This window comes from Ochotona curzoniae, unplaced genomic scaffold (assembly GCF_017591425.1).
Source record: "Ochotona curzoniae isolate NIBS_2020 unplaced genomic scaffold, NIBS_Ocur_1.0 scaffold_4701, whole genome shotgun sequence".
Taxonomy (NCBI): domain Eukaryota; kingdom Metazoa; phylum Chordata; class Mammalia; order Lagomorpha; family Ochotonidae; genus Ochotona; species Ochotona curzoniae.
Window position 1 is genome coordinate 56,197,729 of NW_024467122.1, and position 17,258 is coordinate 56,214,986.

Sequence of the window (17,258 nt, forward strand, 5' to 3'; positions counted from 1 at the left end):
AAGCGGCACATTTTAACAAAATCCAGCATAATATTTTTTTTTTCTGCCATGGATGTTTTGGTATCATATATAAGAAGTCATTACCAAAACCAAAGTCATTTAGGTTTTCTCCTATGTTGTCTTCTAGAATTTTACATCTTACATTTAAAATTTATGTCTTTCCTCTATTTTGAATTATTTTTTTTGTGAAGGGTTGTGTCTAGAATCATTTTGTAGGGCTTTTTAAAATGCTTATTTTTTACTTGAATGGCAGAGTTACAGAGAAAGAGAGGAAGAGCCATAGATCTCCCACTTGCGGGTGGGTCACTCCACAATAATCAAGGCTGGCCCAGGCCAGAGCCAAGAGCCTGGGACTCCGTTTGGGTCTCCACACTTGGGCCATCTTCCACTGATTCCCAGGCACATTAGTAGAGAGCCAGATCAGGAAAGGAACGGCAAGGACAAGTGCCCATATTGCAGCAGCTTAACTCACTGAGCCACAACATAGGTCCAGAATCATTTACTTTTTACATGTTGGTCTAACATCATTTGTTAAAAACACTGTTTTTTCTATTAGTTGAACTGTGCTCCTTCATGAAAGGCCATTTAACTCTATTTGTGTGAGTCTATTTCAGGGCTCTAGCCTCTGTCCCATTGACCTATTTAGTTTTCTTTCACTGAAAACACATTGGTGTGATCACTATTGGTCTATAGTAAGGCTTAAACCCTGGAAATATCATTTCTCAGAATTTACTTTTAAATGCTGAATTTGTATCCACTAACCAGAAGTTGATATTAATTGTAATAGTTTCTACAGATTCTTTAGGATTTCCTACTACAGAGTGTAGTTAACAACCTAGGATGTGACAAATAGTTAGCGCTTACCAAAATGTGTATATTCCTCTACCTTTTCCAGGCTGCCTTACAGTTAAAGAGGAGGTATGAAGACTAAATTCTGAACTAAAATATGACACCATTTATATAAACTAATTTTAGCACTTTTTGTATAATATACCATATTTTCTACTTTGCCAGCTTAAGTTATAGATCCTAACTTCTAGGAGGCAAAAGAAACGGAAGAAACCTGAATCCATGTGTCTTAAGATTTCATCGGAGTAGCAACACTCACAATGGATCTTCTGTGAGAATTCAGGGATAGCAGTAAATGGACTGTCGGTTTTTTTAAATTTTAAGTGGCTGTAAAATCCTTGACAGTCTTTTAGGAAGCGGGACTTAGGTCTCCTTTTCCAAAATCTGGATAGGACTTGTAAGCAAAAAAGAAGTGAAGAAAACGACACCATTGTGTGGTCTGGATGTGTGTGTCCTCCGAGGCATTGTGTGTTGGTCCTCCATATGAGGAACTTAGCAAGAGCTTAGCTCACGGGATCCCTGCCCTGCCATGCTTGTCTTACAGAGCAGCTTGGTTCCCTGGAGAGATGATTTTGGAATAATCGGTTACCAAGAAATAGCAACTGCACACTCTCATGATTAGATGTATAATTTGCTTTTCAGTCTGTGTATCTGAAGCACTTTGACTAAACTTAAAAGACTTTAGGGCAAAAGAGAGGAAAATGGTTGTGCACTACTTATTCCTGCTAAAAGACTTAGTTTTCACAGCCTTTTAGATCCAGAAGACCAAACTCTATTGCATGTATTTACAGACACAGAATCACATTGCTTTTCTAGCAGCCTGCATTACTGTCCAGGACACAAAACACTTATTTTGACAGAGAAAAGTAACAGATCTAAGTTCTCACAACTAAAATACGTTGGGGACAGGCAACATGGAAGGTGTTCTATGGGATCCACACCGCTTCACCATTCACGGTACCTACGTCCTGAGCGTGTACTCCCAGCACTTCGTCCCCGCCCTAGGGTTCCAGTCAGCCTCGCTGGGAGCGCGGGAGCCTGAGGCCGGGCCTCCGCCCCGAGCCACGGGAGCCACGGGAGGCGGGACTTCCCGCCGGCCGCCCGTTCCCTCCGCAACGGCCTAGCTCCTCCCTCCGCAACAGCCTAGCTCCGCCCTCCGCAACGGCCTAGCTCCGCCCTCCGCAACGGCCTAGCTCCTCCCTCCGGTGCTTCCCGGAAAGCGCTCCGCGGGGTCCGTGCGCGGGCCCGGGCGGCGCGCGCCCCGAAGACTCGTGGAGCTGAGTGAAAAACCCGCGCGCTGTGCAGCCGTGAGTCCCACTCGGTCCTCCGTGCGGGTCCACGCGCCTCGCCGGTGGCCTGGTCCGGGCTCCAGCGGAGGTCGTGCTCGGTGTCGCCCCTGAGGGAGAATGGTCCCTTGCCTCTGTGGGTTTTAGGATCTTGGCGGGCCCCTTTGGGGGAGGGGGAGGAAAGCTTTTCAGGTTTTCCTCAGAAAAATTTTTTTTCTTGCCTAACGATTTTCCTATTTTTCTGCGCCAAGGAAAGTGTTCTGGGAAAGTCAGTCTGTTAAAAATCCCTATTTATTATTTTTTTTTTCGTCTTTGAAGTGGTTTGTGAAGGTTTAGTAATCACGGACACTCGTGGGTATAGATGGAAATGCAAGCCATGTGATGTATTTAAAATATTAATAATTTGGTTACATAATCAACGGAGGCCGTTTCTTGTGGTCTCAGGTGTTTCTTTTGAAGGTAGATAAATAAGAAAGTAAATTAGCATCTTTGGCAGGTGCAGGTTCTACAAAAGTTGAGTGGTACAATCAGTAGCTAAATGAAGTGTGGGGTACCAGGAAAAGCTCAAGCAGTCAGTCAGCCTACCAGATGGTGGGTGCTGTGGGAGGGACCCCCATTTGTTCTTTTATATAAATAGGAGAGAGTACATGCATATATGTCTCATAGATATATTTATACAGTGTCGTGACAACTAGGTTCTCAACAGTTCTCCAGAAAGCAAATTTGAAATGGATTTTTACCCAGTACTGAATTGAAAAACAAACAGCAATTTCCACTGTTTGTAAAACAAAACAGAAAAACATTTTGCCAGGCCGCCACTTTGGCCGGATGTGTACCTGGGGTTGTTTCCCAGAATGGCCTTGATTCAGTTAGTATGTGTGAAAATCTTATTGCATAATATTATGGGACTGCTGACATCACAAAGAATCCTGCTTTTGCACCATTGCATGCTAAGAGGGACAGCTTTACTCAAGGGACCCCCAAGTGAAGTATATTTTTCCATGTCACATGTGTGAAACCAATAGTAAGTACTCAAAGAGGTGTAAGAGATTGCCCAGGTCCATGCATGTGTTGATAAAGAACCAAACTACAGTCCTGATGTTGAGGGTACCATGCAGAGTAGAAGTGATACAACTTGGTGCGTTTTATTAGTTTTACCCATGCAGAGTAGAAGTGATACAACCTGATGAGTTTTATTAGTTTTAGGGGGAAATTGGGTAGAAAGGAAAGTAAAAATTAATTTGTTTTCAGCTTCAGTTGCAGAATGATGAATTTCATGGTCATAAAACTATGTTTTAGTTCTGTAAGAATGGTCTTTTTTTTAATGTTTTCTATGTTTTTTTTTTTTTATCTCCCATGGCATTTTTATTCCCTCTGATGTATTTAATGTTGACAAGTCTTGAAGATTTTGAATAATCACATTGCAACAAATGATTTGTAACATTCAAGACAGGCTATTGGCTAAGAGGACAGATGCTATGATCATATCTGTTGATCTGGAACGAGCTACACATACTTAGAACTGCTGGCCACTTCTGTGTGGCGACTTCAGCCATAGGTGAGAGTACATAGATGCTGCAAGGGAAGGGACAGACTTCTCATGTCTCATAAGTATTTCTGTTGCTTCATTTTTGTAGAGGGAAATGGCTTATGTAAGACTTTTGCTAATGTCCATTTAGTCACATGAGCATAAGATTAGTAAAGTGCAGGGTGATATTTCTGAGGCATCTCAGGAAGAATGTATTTTAAAAAAGGGAGGGTTTTTTTTTTTTTTATTGGAAAGGGATTACAGAGAAGGAGAGGCAAAGAGAAAGGTCTTCTGTTTGCTGATTCACTTCCCAAATGACTGTTATGGCCGGAGCTGAGCCAGTCCAAAGCCCACTGCTTTCCAGGCCATAAGCAGGGAGTTGGATGGGAAGTGGAGAAGCTGGGACACGAACTGGCACCCATATGGGTTCGTTGAGCTTGCAAAGGGAGGATTTAGCCAGTTGGGTCCATTGTGTGGAGCCCAGTAAGAATGTGTTTTAAGGGTTCTGGAAAACTCCATAAACTCACCAGTAGTTTGACATCCACAGAAACTGGCCTAAAGCCCCAGTAAGTGTGGGCTCTTTGGTGGTAAGGAAACACGCTAAATTGTGACTGAAATTGCCAGGAAATGAAGTCACATTGAATTAATCCGGTCCAGTTTAATTTTTAGAATGTGTTTTGTGATCTGAATTGCTTAGTTCTCTCTGTAAAAAACAAACAAACAAACAAAGAAAAAAAAACAAATGGACCGAAAACAGGGCTTCCTTAGGTGAAATTTAATTAGTGTCCTAAGAACAACAATGAGACCTTTTAGGCTTGTGACCATTGACAGTTTGCTGAGCAACAAAGGATAGCCCTGCTTTCTGGGGCTGTCTTTCCCAAACTTCTTGAGTTGCTTAGGTACTTAATCTGAGTTTTCTGTCTCAATCAGGATATCTCTGATTCTGTTGATGAATTCTCAGAGATCTGCAAAACACTTGAAGTTATATGAAAAATACTCAATTCCGGTGTGTATTTTGTAGGAAAAAGGACTAAGATTTTTAAGATTCCTGAAAGAAAAGTTGGCAGTAACCTATTCTGTACTGTTCTAAGAATTGAAGACATGTCCATAGAGAAGCCATTTTTAGTTGGGTGGTTTAGAAATTGTGCTGAGAAGTCGGAAATATTTTCCACTTTGTGAGGCTGAAAGAAGAGATTGGACTGTTGTTCTCAAAGGCCCCTTTTTCTGAGCAATCCAACATGTAAGTCTCTGCTCAAATCAGTAAACAGCAAAAATAACAGTGAATGCAGTTTGGTTTTCCCCTTGGGTAAATTTGGCAAGTACCTTTTTTTTTTCTTTCTTTTTTTTTTTTTTTAGATTTTATTTCTTTTTACTGAAAAGTCAGATATACAAAGAGGAGGAGAGACAGAGAGGAAGATCTTCCATCCACTGAATCACTCCCCAGTTGACTGCAAAGGCCAGGAGTTTCTTCCGGGTCTCCCACACGGTTGCAGGGTCCCAAGGCTTTGGGCTGTCCTGGACTGCTTTCCCAGGCCACAAGCCGGGAACTGGATGGGAAGTGGAGCTGCCGGGATTAGAACTGATGGGATCCTGGCACATGCAAAGAAAGGACTTTAGCCACTAGGCCACTGTGCCGGGCCCAGGAAGTATACTTTTCTCTTCCGAGAGTGGCATCTTTTCTCTGTATCACTTTCAGTCTGGTATTTATAGTCTTAAAATGATTCTTGATAGGTAATTGAGTTAGTATCACTAACATCTTATTAGAAAATTACGTTGGGTTCTGTTTGTGACTTTCACTTGGAAGATCAAAAGCAGTTTCTTGTAAAGTGCCCAGAGCACCATAGTGAAACTCCACAATGCCAAGGGGCAGTTTTGTAGCTGTGGAATGCATAGTGAATCAATAGAGCACCAGTCTTTTCTCTGGAAAGCTTCTTGCATTAATTGTATTCAAATAAAAGTTTGGCAGCTGTCACCCTTCTTTAAAGAAAATATTAAGTGGAAAGTTAGTTTACTGTTTTGTCTTAGGGACTACAGAATCTGAATGGTTTGTATTTTTAAAAGGTAGTATAAGTTTTTAGAGGGAGTGGACAGTAATGTCCCTTAAAACATTTTACAATTCATAAGATTATATATTTCAACTGTGGGATATTTTACAAATTGCATGTGGTAGTAGATGCTTTTGATACTTTGATAGTGTGAATTATGTTATAAGTGGAAGATTAATATATCTTTTGGAACATATCAGTAAATTTTACTGATTTCATTGGAAGCTTCTGTTTTCATTGAATTTGATATCAGGTAATATCAATTCAGAATCAGAGTCTGCTAGCTTAAGTATATTACTGACTAATTTCTAAAACTTAGAAATAAAATCATCTCTGCAACAAAAAGAATTTTTGACAATAAATTATCAGTACCTAAATTGAGTTTGAAATCCTTTTTCATTGTATGGACCGGAAGGCCCAAAGGATGAACTGTAATTTGACTTAATTCCCTTTTACATTTAAAAACATGCAATTTAGAGGTTTTGAAACTTTTAAATATTAGCATTTATAATTTGTTAGTACTAGAAATAAAGCTCTGGATCGTGTGATTTATTTTATAAAGATCATGAATGTTTTTTGTTTTTATCCCCCTACTTTTTTTTACAGTGCACCTATACTAAGAATTTTTAGCAGGATATGCCTTTAGTTTAAATGAAGAATGTCTCTCAACTCACCTGTATTTCTTGAAGAAAGTGAAGAAAGTAATTCAAAATTTGTGGAAACAAAACAGTCACAGACTACTTCCGTAGCTTCAGAAGATCCCCTTCAGAACTTATGCTTAGCATCTCAAGAAGTTCTTCATAAAGCTCAACAAACTGGGAGATCAAAGTGTCTACAATGTGGTGGTTCCAGAATGTTTTACTGCTATACATGTTATGTCCCAGTTGAAAATGTACCTACTGAACAGATTCCACTTGTGAAGGTTGGTAGAAGATGTAATTGTTTGAAAGTAGGAATATCGATTTTAAAACATATGTTTGGGCTAATAGAAGTGATAATCTGGGTAAATAATATTAAGAAAACAATGTATTAGTGAAAATTGTTATTCTGCTAATTGATAAACATTTTTCACGATGAAAACACTTAGATCTGAAGTGAATGATGTTGTTTTTAATGAAGCTGATTACTTTAAAAATTAGTGATTATAAGTTTATTAACACTGTAGTAGAAACATGTCGTGAACGTGAATACTAAAAGGACTAAATTAGATGCTTACCTAAGGAGTGCTTTTCTTAGGCTTTTGTGATTTAGTTCACAGCTTCATATGGACAGGAAATACTAGATGTCACTCATCAAACTGAACTGAACTAGAGTTTAAAAGATTGGGAGCTGTTCCCTGGGCTGTGTCAGATTTAAAGTTTATTTCAGTCAGTTGCTTACTTTTTCTTTCTTGCTTGCTCATCAAAATTACTTTATGAGTGAAAGGCCCATACATCTTCATGTTACATGATAAAGTTTATTACATGCATTAATGTATCCTAACCTTAAGAGTAAATGAAATGTATAGAATTTGACAGCTGCCTGATAGGACTTTAGAGAAACTAAACTCTATATAAGAAAATGAATTGTGCTATTTTTCCTATTGTTACTTGAATTTCACTTGAGCATTTTATTTTTGCTTGTTTTACATTAGCTTCCATTGAAGATCGACATCATTAAACATCCAAATGAAACAGATGGCAAAAGTACTGCCATACATGCAAAACTCTTAGCACCTGATTTTGTGAACATTTACACATATCCTTGTATTCCAGAATATGAAGAACAGGATCATGAAGTAAGCAGCTTATTTTTCATAGCTTTTCACATTTGATTATAAAGTGAATTTTAAATTCCGTTGCCTTTCTGAACTTATTTGAATATAATTCATTATTTTCTTATTAATAATATAGCTTATTTCCTAATGTCTTCAAAGGTCAAGTGATCCTGTATTGTGCTTTTTTTGAGTCAGTCTTTTTCTTTATAGTTTTCTGCTGCTTTCTTTTTCTTTCTTTTTTTTTTTTTGTTCTAGCAGTACTTATTCTACAATTGTGAGGATAGCCTGGTGTTACAAAGTGTGTCTATATAACTCATAACATTAATTAGACAAAATCACTATTATGGTATGTTGCATTGTTTTCATACTTGAGATTGTTGCAAAAATTTCTATTGTTTTACTGATTTGTTTGTTCCTACAATAGTTATGTGCTGTTTTCATTTTGTTACCATAGCTTTACAGTATACATTTTTATTTATTACTATAGCTTTTTTTTCACATTTTATTATTATTGTTATCATTTTACGATACAGTTCCATATTCCCCTATCCCCTCCCCAATTCCCTGCCCCCCCAGTTCCTTTATATCATTATTAACATATAGTTCTTCATACTCAGTCATATGTTCATCATTGCGGGCATGGACAATGGCTGAGAGTCCAGAATCCTATTGTCAAAATATAATATAAACAGTTTCGCTGTAAGTCCATCTTTGTCTGGAAACAGAGATGCTGACCACACTGCATCCTCACATCTGGTTGTTAGTCTCCATTACATAACTACTGTACATCCCCTTAAATGAAAAGTCATGGTACAGCATCAACAATAGAAAGAAAAATCGAAATTTACAATGCCATGAAGTTAAATGACATGTTACTAGATATGACAGTCTCCATTACTCTTTTTTTTTTCTTGGCATTGCCAGTTTTGTTATGTGTTCTTTCCTTTCTTCCCTCTTACTCTAATTCCTATATTAGATGTGTATAATTTAATCTGATGCAGACTGAAAAACTAGATTACAAATATTATTGTGATTTCTTCGAAATAACAAAATAAAGTCTGCATTGGAAGGGTTTTCAGGAATTCTCCCTAGTTTAAGTGTTGACCATTTATTTTGACTGCTCAGAGGTCTTCCCTTGCTTATTGCTAAAATTTTTTAAAGAATTATTTTATTTTTTAATTGGAAAGGCAGATATACACAGAGAGAAAGATCTTCCATCCACTGATTCACTCCCCGTGTAGCTGCAATGGCTGGAACTGAACTGATCTGAAGCTAGGTGCTTCTTTCAGGTCTCCCACGTGGGTGCAGGGTCCCAAGGCTTTGGGCTGTCTTCAACTGCTTTTCCAGGCCACAAGCAGGGAGCTGGAAGGGAAGTGGAGCAGCTGGGATAGAACTATTGCTCACATGGTATCCAGGTGGATGTAAGGAGAGGATTTAGCCACCAGGCTATTGTGCTGGGCCTGGTTTTTTTTTGTTATTGTTGTTGTTCGTTTGTTTGTTTTTAAGATTTATTTATTTTTATTGGAAAGGCAGATTTGCAGAGAGAAGGAGAGATAAAGATCTTCCATCTTTTTGTTCACTCTCCAAATGGCCTCCATGGACAAAGCTGAGCCAGGAGACCCCTGTAGTTCTCCCGTGTGGGTGTGGATATAGGGACCATGGACTTTGGGCTGTCTTCCATTACTTTCCCAAGACACAAGCAAGGAATGGATGGAGAGTGGAGCAGATGGGACACAAAACCCATATGGGATGCTGATACTTGCAGCCAATTAAGCCATGGTGCCATCCCACTTATTGCTAGATTCTTAATTATTTTTCACATACTTGAAGTTTTCATGTTGGTGAGATATGTTTAGTCTTTTATTAAGTAATTTCACAACAGATTTCCAAAAAATTAGACTTTTGAAAGAATCATTCAGATATATTTAGAACCCTTGGTAACATTTATTGGTGTTGTCAATCTAGGAATAAAGTAAAAATTTTATAATACACTCATTTATCCCCCAAAAATTTTGATAAGTTTTTCCTTCCTTCTTGTCTGCCCTTCCTTCTTTCCTTCCTTCCTTCCTTCCTTCCTTCCTTCCTTCCTTCCTCTTGTATAATTATCATATGCAACTAATTATATATGTTAATAATCTCTGAGTTGTAGATCTAGAATACACTTGGATTTCCTTCTCTTGTCAGCTATATAGCAGTTATGTTGACTATATAAATACAATGATAGGTTCTGTTAGGAGAATCTTGAATAAAATCCTAAATCCAGCGCCTTAGACCACTCGGCCACACTACCAGAGTTTGAACATAATCCAAGAAAATTAAGAAGTCCTGGATTTTGCTAAGTGAGTATAGGTATACATTATTGAAACTTGAAAAGTTTTATCACTTCAAAATTCAAAAATTCAAAATTATTTCTTAATTTTATTTATTATGAATTTGTTTTTAGAATGTTTGCTTTTTCATGCTCAAACAATGCATATGTATCATAGATGTTTGACCTAGTAGTTGATATGCCTGTATCCTTATTGACTTCTAATACCTGTGGCTTCATGCTGATGTGAACTTGGGGAGGTAGCAGTGGTGGCTGAAGTAGTTGGATGCCTGCTGGCCACCTGAGAGAACTAGGTTGAGTTTCTGGATGCTGCTATGGGTCCTGGTTCACACTTGGGCTGTGGTATGCATTTGGCAAGTGGACTATCAGATAGCAGTTCTCTCTAATGCTAGGTTTCTCTTTATCTCTCTGTTTCCCAAGGAAAAATTTAGAAAATGTGAGGAGTAGGGAAAAATGTGAGGGAGAACATCTGTGAATTTTTTGTTTAACAAGTGTTTATTGGCTGCCTACATTGTGTCAGAAACTGGGCACTGAAGGTTCTAACAGTATGATAGCTCAATAAAATATGCTGAAAGAAATGGGGTACCATAATTTACAGATTTTTTTACATGAAAGTCTTATTTTCATTTTACTATTTTATAATAGTAGTATACTTTTTAAAAAGATTTATTTATTTTACTTGAAAGAGTTACAGAAAGAGAGAGAGAGACAGAGAGAGATTTTCCATCTATTGTTTCACTCCCCATGGCCAGAACAGTTCAGTCTAAAGCCGGGTTCCAGGAACTTCTTCCAGATCTTCCATGTAGGTGTAGGGGCCCAACCAGTAGGGCCTTCCTTCTCTGCTTTAGCAGGCCATTGGCAGAGAGCTAGCTCAGAGTGGAGCAGCAGGTAAACTGGTGCTCAAACAGGATGCCTGTGCTGCAAGTGGAGAATTAGCATTCTGTACCACTATGCCAGCCCCATATAATAATATACTCTTTAACACATATTCTTTATTTTGGGTATGTGTGTGTAGGATTAGTTTGTTAAAGATTGAATTTCGTAATGAAATCATTGAAGCAAAGATATGAACATTTGAAGACTTTGGATTTAAATTGCCATATTGTTTTCATGAAAGGATATGCTATTTTATCCTTCTGTCAGAGAGTGAAATTTTTGAGAGATAGAGAAAGTAACAGCCCTTCAGGCCCATTACACCATTTCTAGCCAATATTCACTGAATCTTTTTTTTTTTAATCTTTGCTTATTATATACTTGCATTGATATTTAATCGCTGAGAATTTTACACTGATACTTCTTTGTTTTATTTAAGTTTAAAGACAGAGAAACACAAACATGGAAACAGTGGTTGGGGGAAAAGAGTTCTAGGCTAAGCCATACCAAAGCCAGAAGCTGGGTAACGGACACCCAGTTTACTTGAGTCCGTACCTCCTGCCTCACAGAGCGCACATTAGTAAGAAACAAGGACTCCAACCTAGGATCCTGAAATGGGTCGTGGACCTCGTAAGTGGCATCTTGAATACTACCAAATGCTTCACTTACAGTATTCTTTTACAAAGTATTGTATACTTTGCCTTTTACTTTATTAAATATTACAGTGCTTTTTTGATAAAAAAAAAAACTTCATAAAAGCGCTATTACGTTGGCCCTGTAAGTCATTGAATAACTTTATTTTGAAATAATGCATGCTTTTAGGTAGTACTTTATAATTATGAACCACTGTAGAAAAAATAAAACTTTACCAACCATACAAAGGAAGCACCGACCATTGCTTCTTTCTCACACATTTTAGGTCTGTTATTCTTGAAGTTTTAGATTAGTCAACTTTGAAGATTAGTAGCTCTTACTCAACCAGGTCTCTTTGTTCTAGGTTGCGCTTGTTTTTCCTGGACCTCAGTCTGTCTCCATAAAAGATATCTCTTTCCATCTACAAAAACGAATGCAAGATAATATTAGAGACAAAAGTGATGACTCTGACAAGCCAACTGTTAAGCGTAAAAAAACTGAAGAAATGGAGGACCTTGATTTGATTGGCAGCAAGGGCACAACACTGAAAAAAATTATTTTTATAGATAGCACTTGGAACCAGACGAACAAAATATTCACTGATGAGAGACTTCAAGGTAAGAAAAAGAAGTATTTGGATTGCCCTTTGAGTCCTTTGTGACACTTCTTCATTAGTCTTTCTGATAAAATATGGTGTCTCAAGTACACTTGTCCTTTTTATCTATCCCATGTCTGGAATCAATCATTTTAAGGCGGTGGGGGGCTCTGATTCATTTTGATTGGAAATGACATTAAAAAACTAATATCCGATAAATCCATTACCATTCGGATGTTACTGCCTCAGTTGGGAGAGACAAGAAAAATGTATATCATGAGCTCACAAGGACAGTTCCAAGTGAGATTCAACATTACAAAGATTTTTTTTTCTGTGGTTCTTTTTCTCTTGTGAAAGTTAGAGACTTAAAGTAGTTTACTTGCCCAAGTGAAGTACCCAGTGATATGAACAATAGGAGCTTATATTGTCTCTCTTGTTCTCTTGCTCTACACAGCACTTTACTTTAGGCTTTCAGTTTCTCTAAAAACTAGGTTTATTTCGAGCTGTTTGATGCCTTTGTGAATCTAGTGGAAGAAGGCAAGAAGTGAATGTTACAAGTTTCAGCCTGGCAGAGTTTCTATCAAGTTAGTATGGAAAAATGTGCATAAAGGGAAAAGAAAGTTTATGATGCTCTTTGGAATCTGATTGTTAGTTACCAGCTAATGGAATCAGCAACACTAGACTTAACTAGCTTAATTCATATAAGCTGCATCTCTTGAGATTTCGGTCATATAAGTAAGGCTGTTTCTTGGCAATCTTTGTGTTTGTGGGAAGTGGGAATTACTACAGAGAATAAGGCCTTTAAAAATTTTGCTGCTGGTGTTTAATAGAAGACAAACTACCCCGAGGCCCTCCTCTTTGAAAGTGAGAAGGAGCACTGAGTGCCACATTCCCTTGGCCAGATGTTTACAGCAACAAGTGACTCCTCAGTTGGAAGATTTTTTCTGAGCCATTTTTTCTTTATAATTACCTTATTTGGTAATTGAAAGGATCAAATGAAAGAACATAAGTGAAAACCCCTGAAAAACTATAAAAGGAATTATTGTACTATTCAAAAATCTGTTTGTGCTTCAGGCTTGCCTGAAATCAGATTTGTCCAAAACTTTTCTGTTATTCCTTTCCAATCCACATAGAAGTGCTATTCAAAAATTTTGAAAGAGCTTTCTTAATCCCTTCAAAGTCTTAAAATAAACAGATTTCTAGAGGCAGGCGTTACTGCATGTCTTAATTCAATCCCTGTCCCTTCTGGCTTCTCTTTGCACCACAGGGACCCATACACACCTACATATAGCCTCTGTTACATGTTACATTATCAACTTCTGAGTAAGCCACATTGCTTCCACAAGAAACAATCCATGTTTGTTAGAAATCATTGGCTTTAGTTTTTTGTTTTATTTTCCGTTTATTTGTGAGAGTTACTGAGACAGAGAGGGAGAGACAGACAGGGGTCTTTGATTCTCTGGTTTCCACTTGTCACCCCCTTAGATGGCCACAGTGGCCAGGAGTTAAGAGCTTTACTCAGGTCTCATGTGGGTGACAGGGCACCAACACTTCTGCCATCTTCCACTGCCTCTTACAGGTCCATAGTAGGGTGCTGGATTGGGACTACAGCAGCCTGGACAGGAACCAAGATCGATAAGAGGATACTAGGGTTGCAGGCAGCTACTTATGCTACAAGGCTAACCACGGCTTTAGGTTTTAAAACAACTTATTTAATGCAATTAACTAAATAGATTGATTTTAGTCTCACTTTTAACTTAATTATAATGTAATGAAAGTTACATTTCTGTTACTTTACTGTTGAGAATGCTAAGTTTAAGAATATTCTTAACAATCTGAACCCATATATACTGTATTTGAATAAAAATTTACAGTGCTTTAAGATTTTTTTCCAGTGTCAAAATAAGATGCTGGAAGGTTTACTGCCTAATTTAATGATAAAATATAAATCTAAATCCATATGTGAATAGTGAAAGGAATTTGGCAGTTAACCTTGGAAGACTGGGAAGAGTGCAAGATTAAGGATGCTTCTTTTTGTTGAAAGAGAGCCCAGATTATAAAATGTTATCTGATATTGTACTTGTTTAAAATTATTAGCCAATTCACCTTTTATTTTGACTGCATTGATACATTTTTCAGAAGAGTAATTTTGTTCACGTTTTGAGTATTGCTTAAACTACGCTCAATGTGTCAAGGCGTCCTGTGTCATCTGCAGATGCTCCTCAGATTATGTTGGAGTTACCTCCTGCACACCCACACTAAGTTGTAAACATCATTAAGTTAATAATGCGTTTACTACACCTGATCTAGTAGGCATTGGTCATAACGACACCAGCACCATACGATACAGCATGTCAGAAGTTTCACCTCACGAATCCTGAAGCTTGTTGTTGACCTTCACAAGAGTATTGTGGTGCATATTGCTAGCCTGGGAAAAGATTAGCACTTGACATTTGAAGTAATCTTTCTATTAAAGCCATACAGCTTTCACACTATTATAAATTAACAAATCTTAAGGTTAACTAGTATGAGTCAGGAGTTGTCTGTTCTGCTGCATTTGGTTCTCAAAACAAACCATGGGGGTGGACAAAATTTTATTCACATTTTGCAGTTGAAGGAATTCAGACAGTGACTTTGGCAGGGAAGTCATTTGTAATACCAGCTTTTCGTTTTTGTTGCAAGATATGTTCATGTGCAACTTGAGCAATTAAATGAAAAAAGTAAATAACTAGAGAAAATACTTGCAGGTTTAAGCTGGGAAAACAAATCATTGATTATTAGACTTCGTCCGCAGTCACATCTTTTAAATTTTCTTTTATTGCCTGAGGCATAAGATTCGTATCCAAGACAGATTTCAACATCCATGTTTAGAGGCAATAATTGAAATAGAATCTAGAAGTAGAAAAGTCATAAGAGGAAAACAATTTTAGTTGTGCTAATTACTTAGAACATTCTCAAATGTCTGCCTTTATCTCTGTTATAATAAGCCAATCAAAAGGGTTGTAATTATTGTGTGCACTGGAATCCAAATCATTGAAAGAGAAATGTTTTCAAAATACCTAATAGAATACTTTAATGGCAGAATGGCTTTATGATTGGTCCATTCACTCCTGGACAGCCAATGTCCTAGATTTGAGGTTTGAGGAAAGAAAATAAAATTCTCTACCTTCTGATTGGTCACAGAGGCTATAGAGGGATATAGTTACCTGCAGATGATGGAAATCCTTGCTAGAATCTTTTGACAAGGTAACAGCCTCACTTTTTACATGTGAAACCCCAGAGGTGGATAGTGTGGCCTATTGCAGGTGCTTCACAGTGCCATTTCGGGCCTGAGCTCCTGTTTCCCTCACTCACTATTACCTTTCATCCTTATGCTTGTAAGACATCTACTAGTCTTTGAGGATCACATATTTATCCCAGCAAAAACTGAGGACAATGAGTCATATATGTTTGTCTTCTACTCTACATCCCCTCCCCTATTTTGTTGTTGTTTTGTTTTTATTTTTATAAGGGAGATTCTTCATAATAGATTTCATTTTCCCTTTCTTTGACTAGAACTTGTTCATATGACCACCTTGGCTTTAAGGAAGTCTGAAATTGTTTTTTAGTTGGACACATGCCATGTTGAATATAAGTGAGATTTTGTTAGTATGAGGGAAAGAGAAAATGAATATTGAGAAACAGTGGGTGTTTGTTGTGAGAAACAAACAAGAAAATACTGTAGACTCTGGATGCAGTGACTGTATCCCCTGGAAGATTTCAAGAGGAGGTGCTGTTGCCTTGAAACCTGGATGGATAGAGTGGTGATGGGATTACGTTTTAGGCCAAGGGAGTGGTATATGCGTAAGAGCATGAAAATATCAATTTGCATCTAGGAAACATTTTTTGTCCTTGATACTGTGGCTAAGATTGTATTCATATAGGAGGCTGGTAGAACAGACTGTGAATGTCCTTGAATGGCTATTGTGACTTCATTGAGAAGTTTTATGCTTGTCTTCCACACAATTGGATTGTATTTTAAGTCCAGTGGAAAGAACTGTTTGTATATTGCCAGTTCTCAGACCCGGTCCTTTGTTTAAAAATAGACAATGATTTGTTTTTGTTTTTGGCTTTATTGGAACCTTTTTTTTTGTTAAAAATCTTACATATAAAAGACTATATGTAATATTATGCCATAGCTAATTATGTACTAATTATATACTAATTAAATAATGAATAGTTAAGAACCCAAGCACCAGAATAATGCTACTTCTATGTTCTTCTCCCCCTTCCATGCCATTATCTCCTCTCTCAAAGTTATTCTGAATCACTTATTTTTTAAAACTTTATTAGTTTTTTTTGAAAGGCAGAGAAACAGTGACAGATTTCCCATGCAGTTGTTAACTCTTTAAAGGCATACAGAGGACCAGACTGGGCCAGAGTGAAATTAAGAACTAGGAGCTCATTCCAGTCCTTCTGGGTGCATGTTAAGGACCCAACTGCTTGAACCATCAACTGCTGCTTCCAGGGGTACACACTTAAAGGACTCTGGAGTTGGAAGTGGAGCTGGGATTTGAACCTAGGCACTCATATTAAGTATGCACATATTGCAAGCTGTGTCTTAATTGTTAGGCCAAACACTGTCCCTTTTTACTTTTATGGATTCTAGCATTGTTATATGTATCTTTTTTCATAATCTGTATATTATTTGATTTTGCTGTATTTTTACCTGGGTTTTCTTGGGACTTCCTTTACAAAGTCAACATTTTGTTTCCAGTGTTTGATTATATTGTCAAATGACTACAGCTATCATTTATCCATTTTTACTGCTGTGAAACATCTGACTTTCTGAATATATAAGTTCACGTGGTACCCTGTTGTTGAAATGGTTAGGTTATTTCTAGTTTTTGCTACTGATAGTGCTACTACATTTCTTATGCATGTACAAACTTCTCTAACAAACGTAATTAGGGGTCAGATTGCTGGGTTGTTGAATGTGACAATGTTCAGCTCTGCAAGATAAAAATTCTTTTCTAAACAGGGTACATAAATTTATATTTCCATTATTGTTTAAGATTTGTGTCAATCTGTAATCACTTTTGTTAAATATCTGTTTTTTTTTTGCAATCTAATATGTATAAAGTGGTATCATTGTGATTTAACTTTGTTTTCTAATTATTAATTGGATTGAGTATTGTTTTGTTAATTTCTCCAAATACATGTCTTGTTTTTTATTCCACATGTACAGATTATACTGAAATATCTTCTTATAGTCAGTGGCTCACTTTTCAAAATTTCCTTATTGTAGCTTTTGAGAAAAACGTTATTATAGAATTGATCAGTGTTTGTGTTAAGTACTTTTTATATCTTTAAATCTCTACCTGA

The 17,258-nt window shown here is 37.3% G+C and overlaps 1 protein-coding gene across 4 annotated transcripts in view; it reads left to right on the forward strand.

The window, feature by feature from the left end:
• The first annotated feature begins 2,072 nt into the window (after window positions 1-2,072).
• DTWD1 (DTW domain containing 1) overlaps window positions 2,073-17,258 on the forward strand; it is a 127,806-nt gene continuing 112,620 nt past the window's right edge. The window contains exons 1-5 of one of the 4 annotated variants that reach the window (XM_040969035.1): window positions 2,429-3,693; window positions 4,594-4,669; window positions 6,315-6,630; window positions 7,342-7,485; window positions 11,664-11,916. In XM_040969035.1, the coding sequence (XP_040824969.1) occupies window positions 6,367-6,630; window positions 7,342-7,485; window positions 11,664-11,916 (661 nt within the window). In that variant the 5' untranslated portion in view covers window positions 2,429-3,693; window positions 4,594-4,669; window positions 6,315-6,366. Of the gene's footprint in view, window positions 2,157-2,420; window positions 3,694-4,593; window positions 4,670-6,314; window positions 6,631-7,341; window positions 7,486-11,663; window positions 11,917-17,258 lie in introns of those variants that run through there. The other 3 variants (XM_040969036.1, XM_040969037.1, XM_040969034.1) reach the window with 3 other exon arrangements.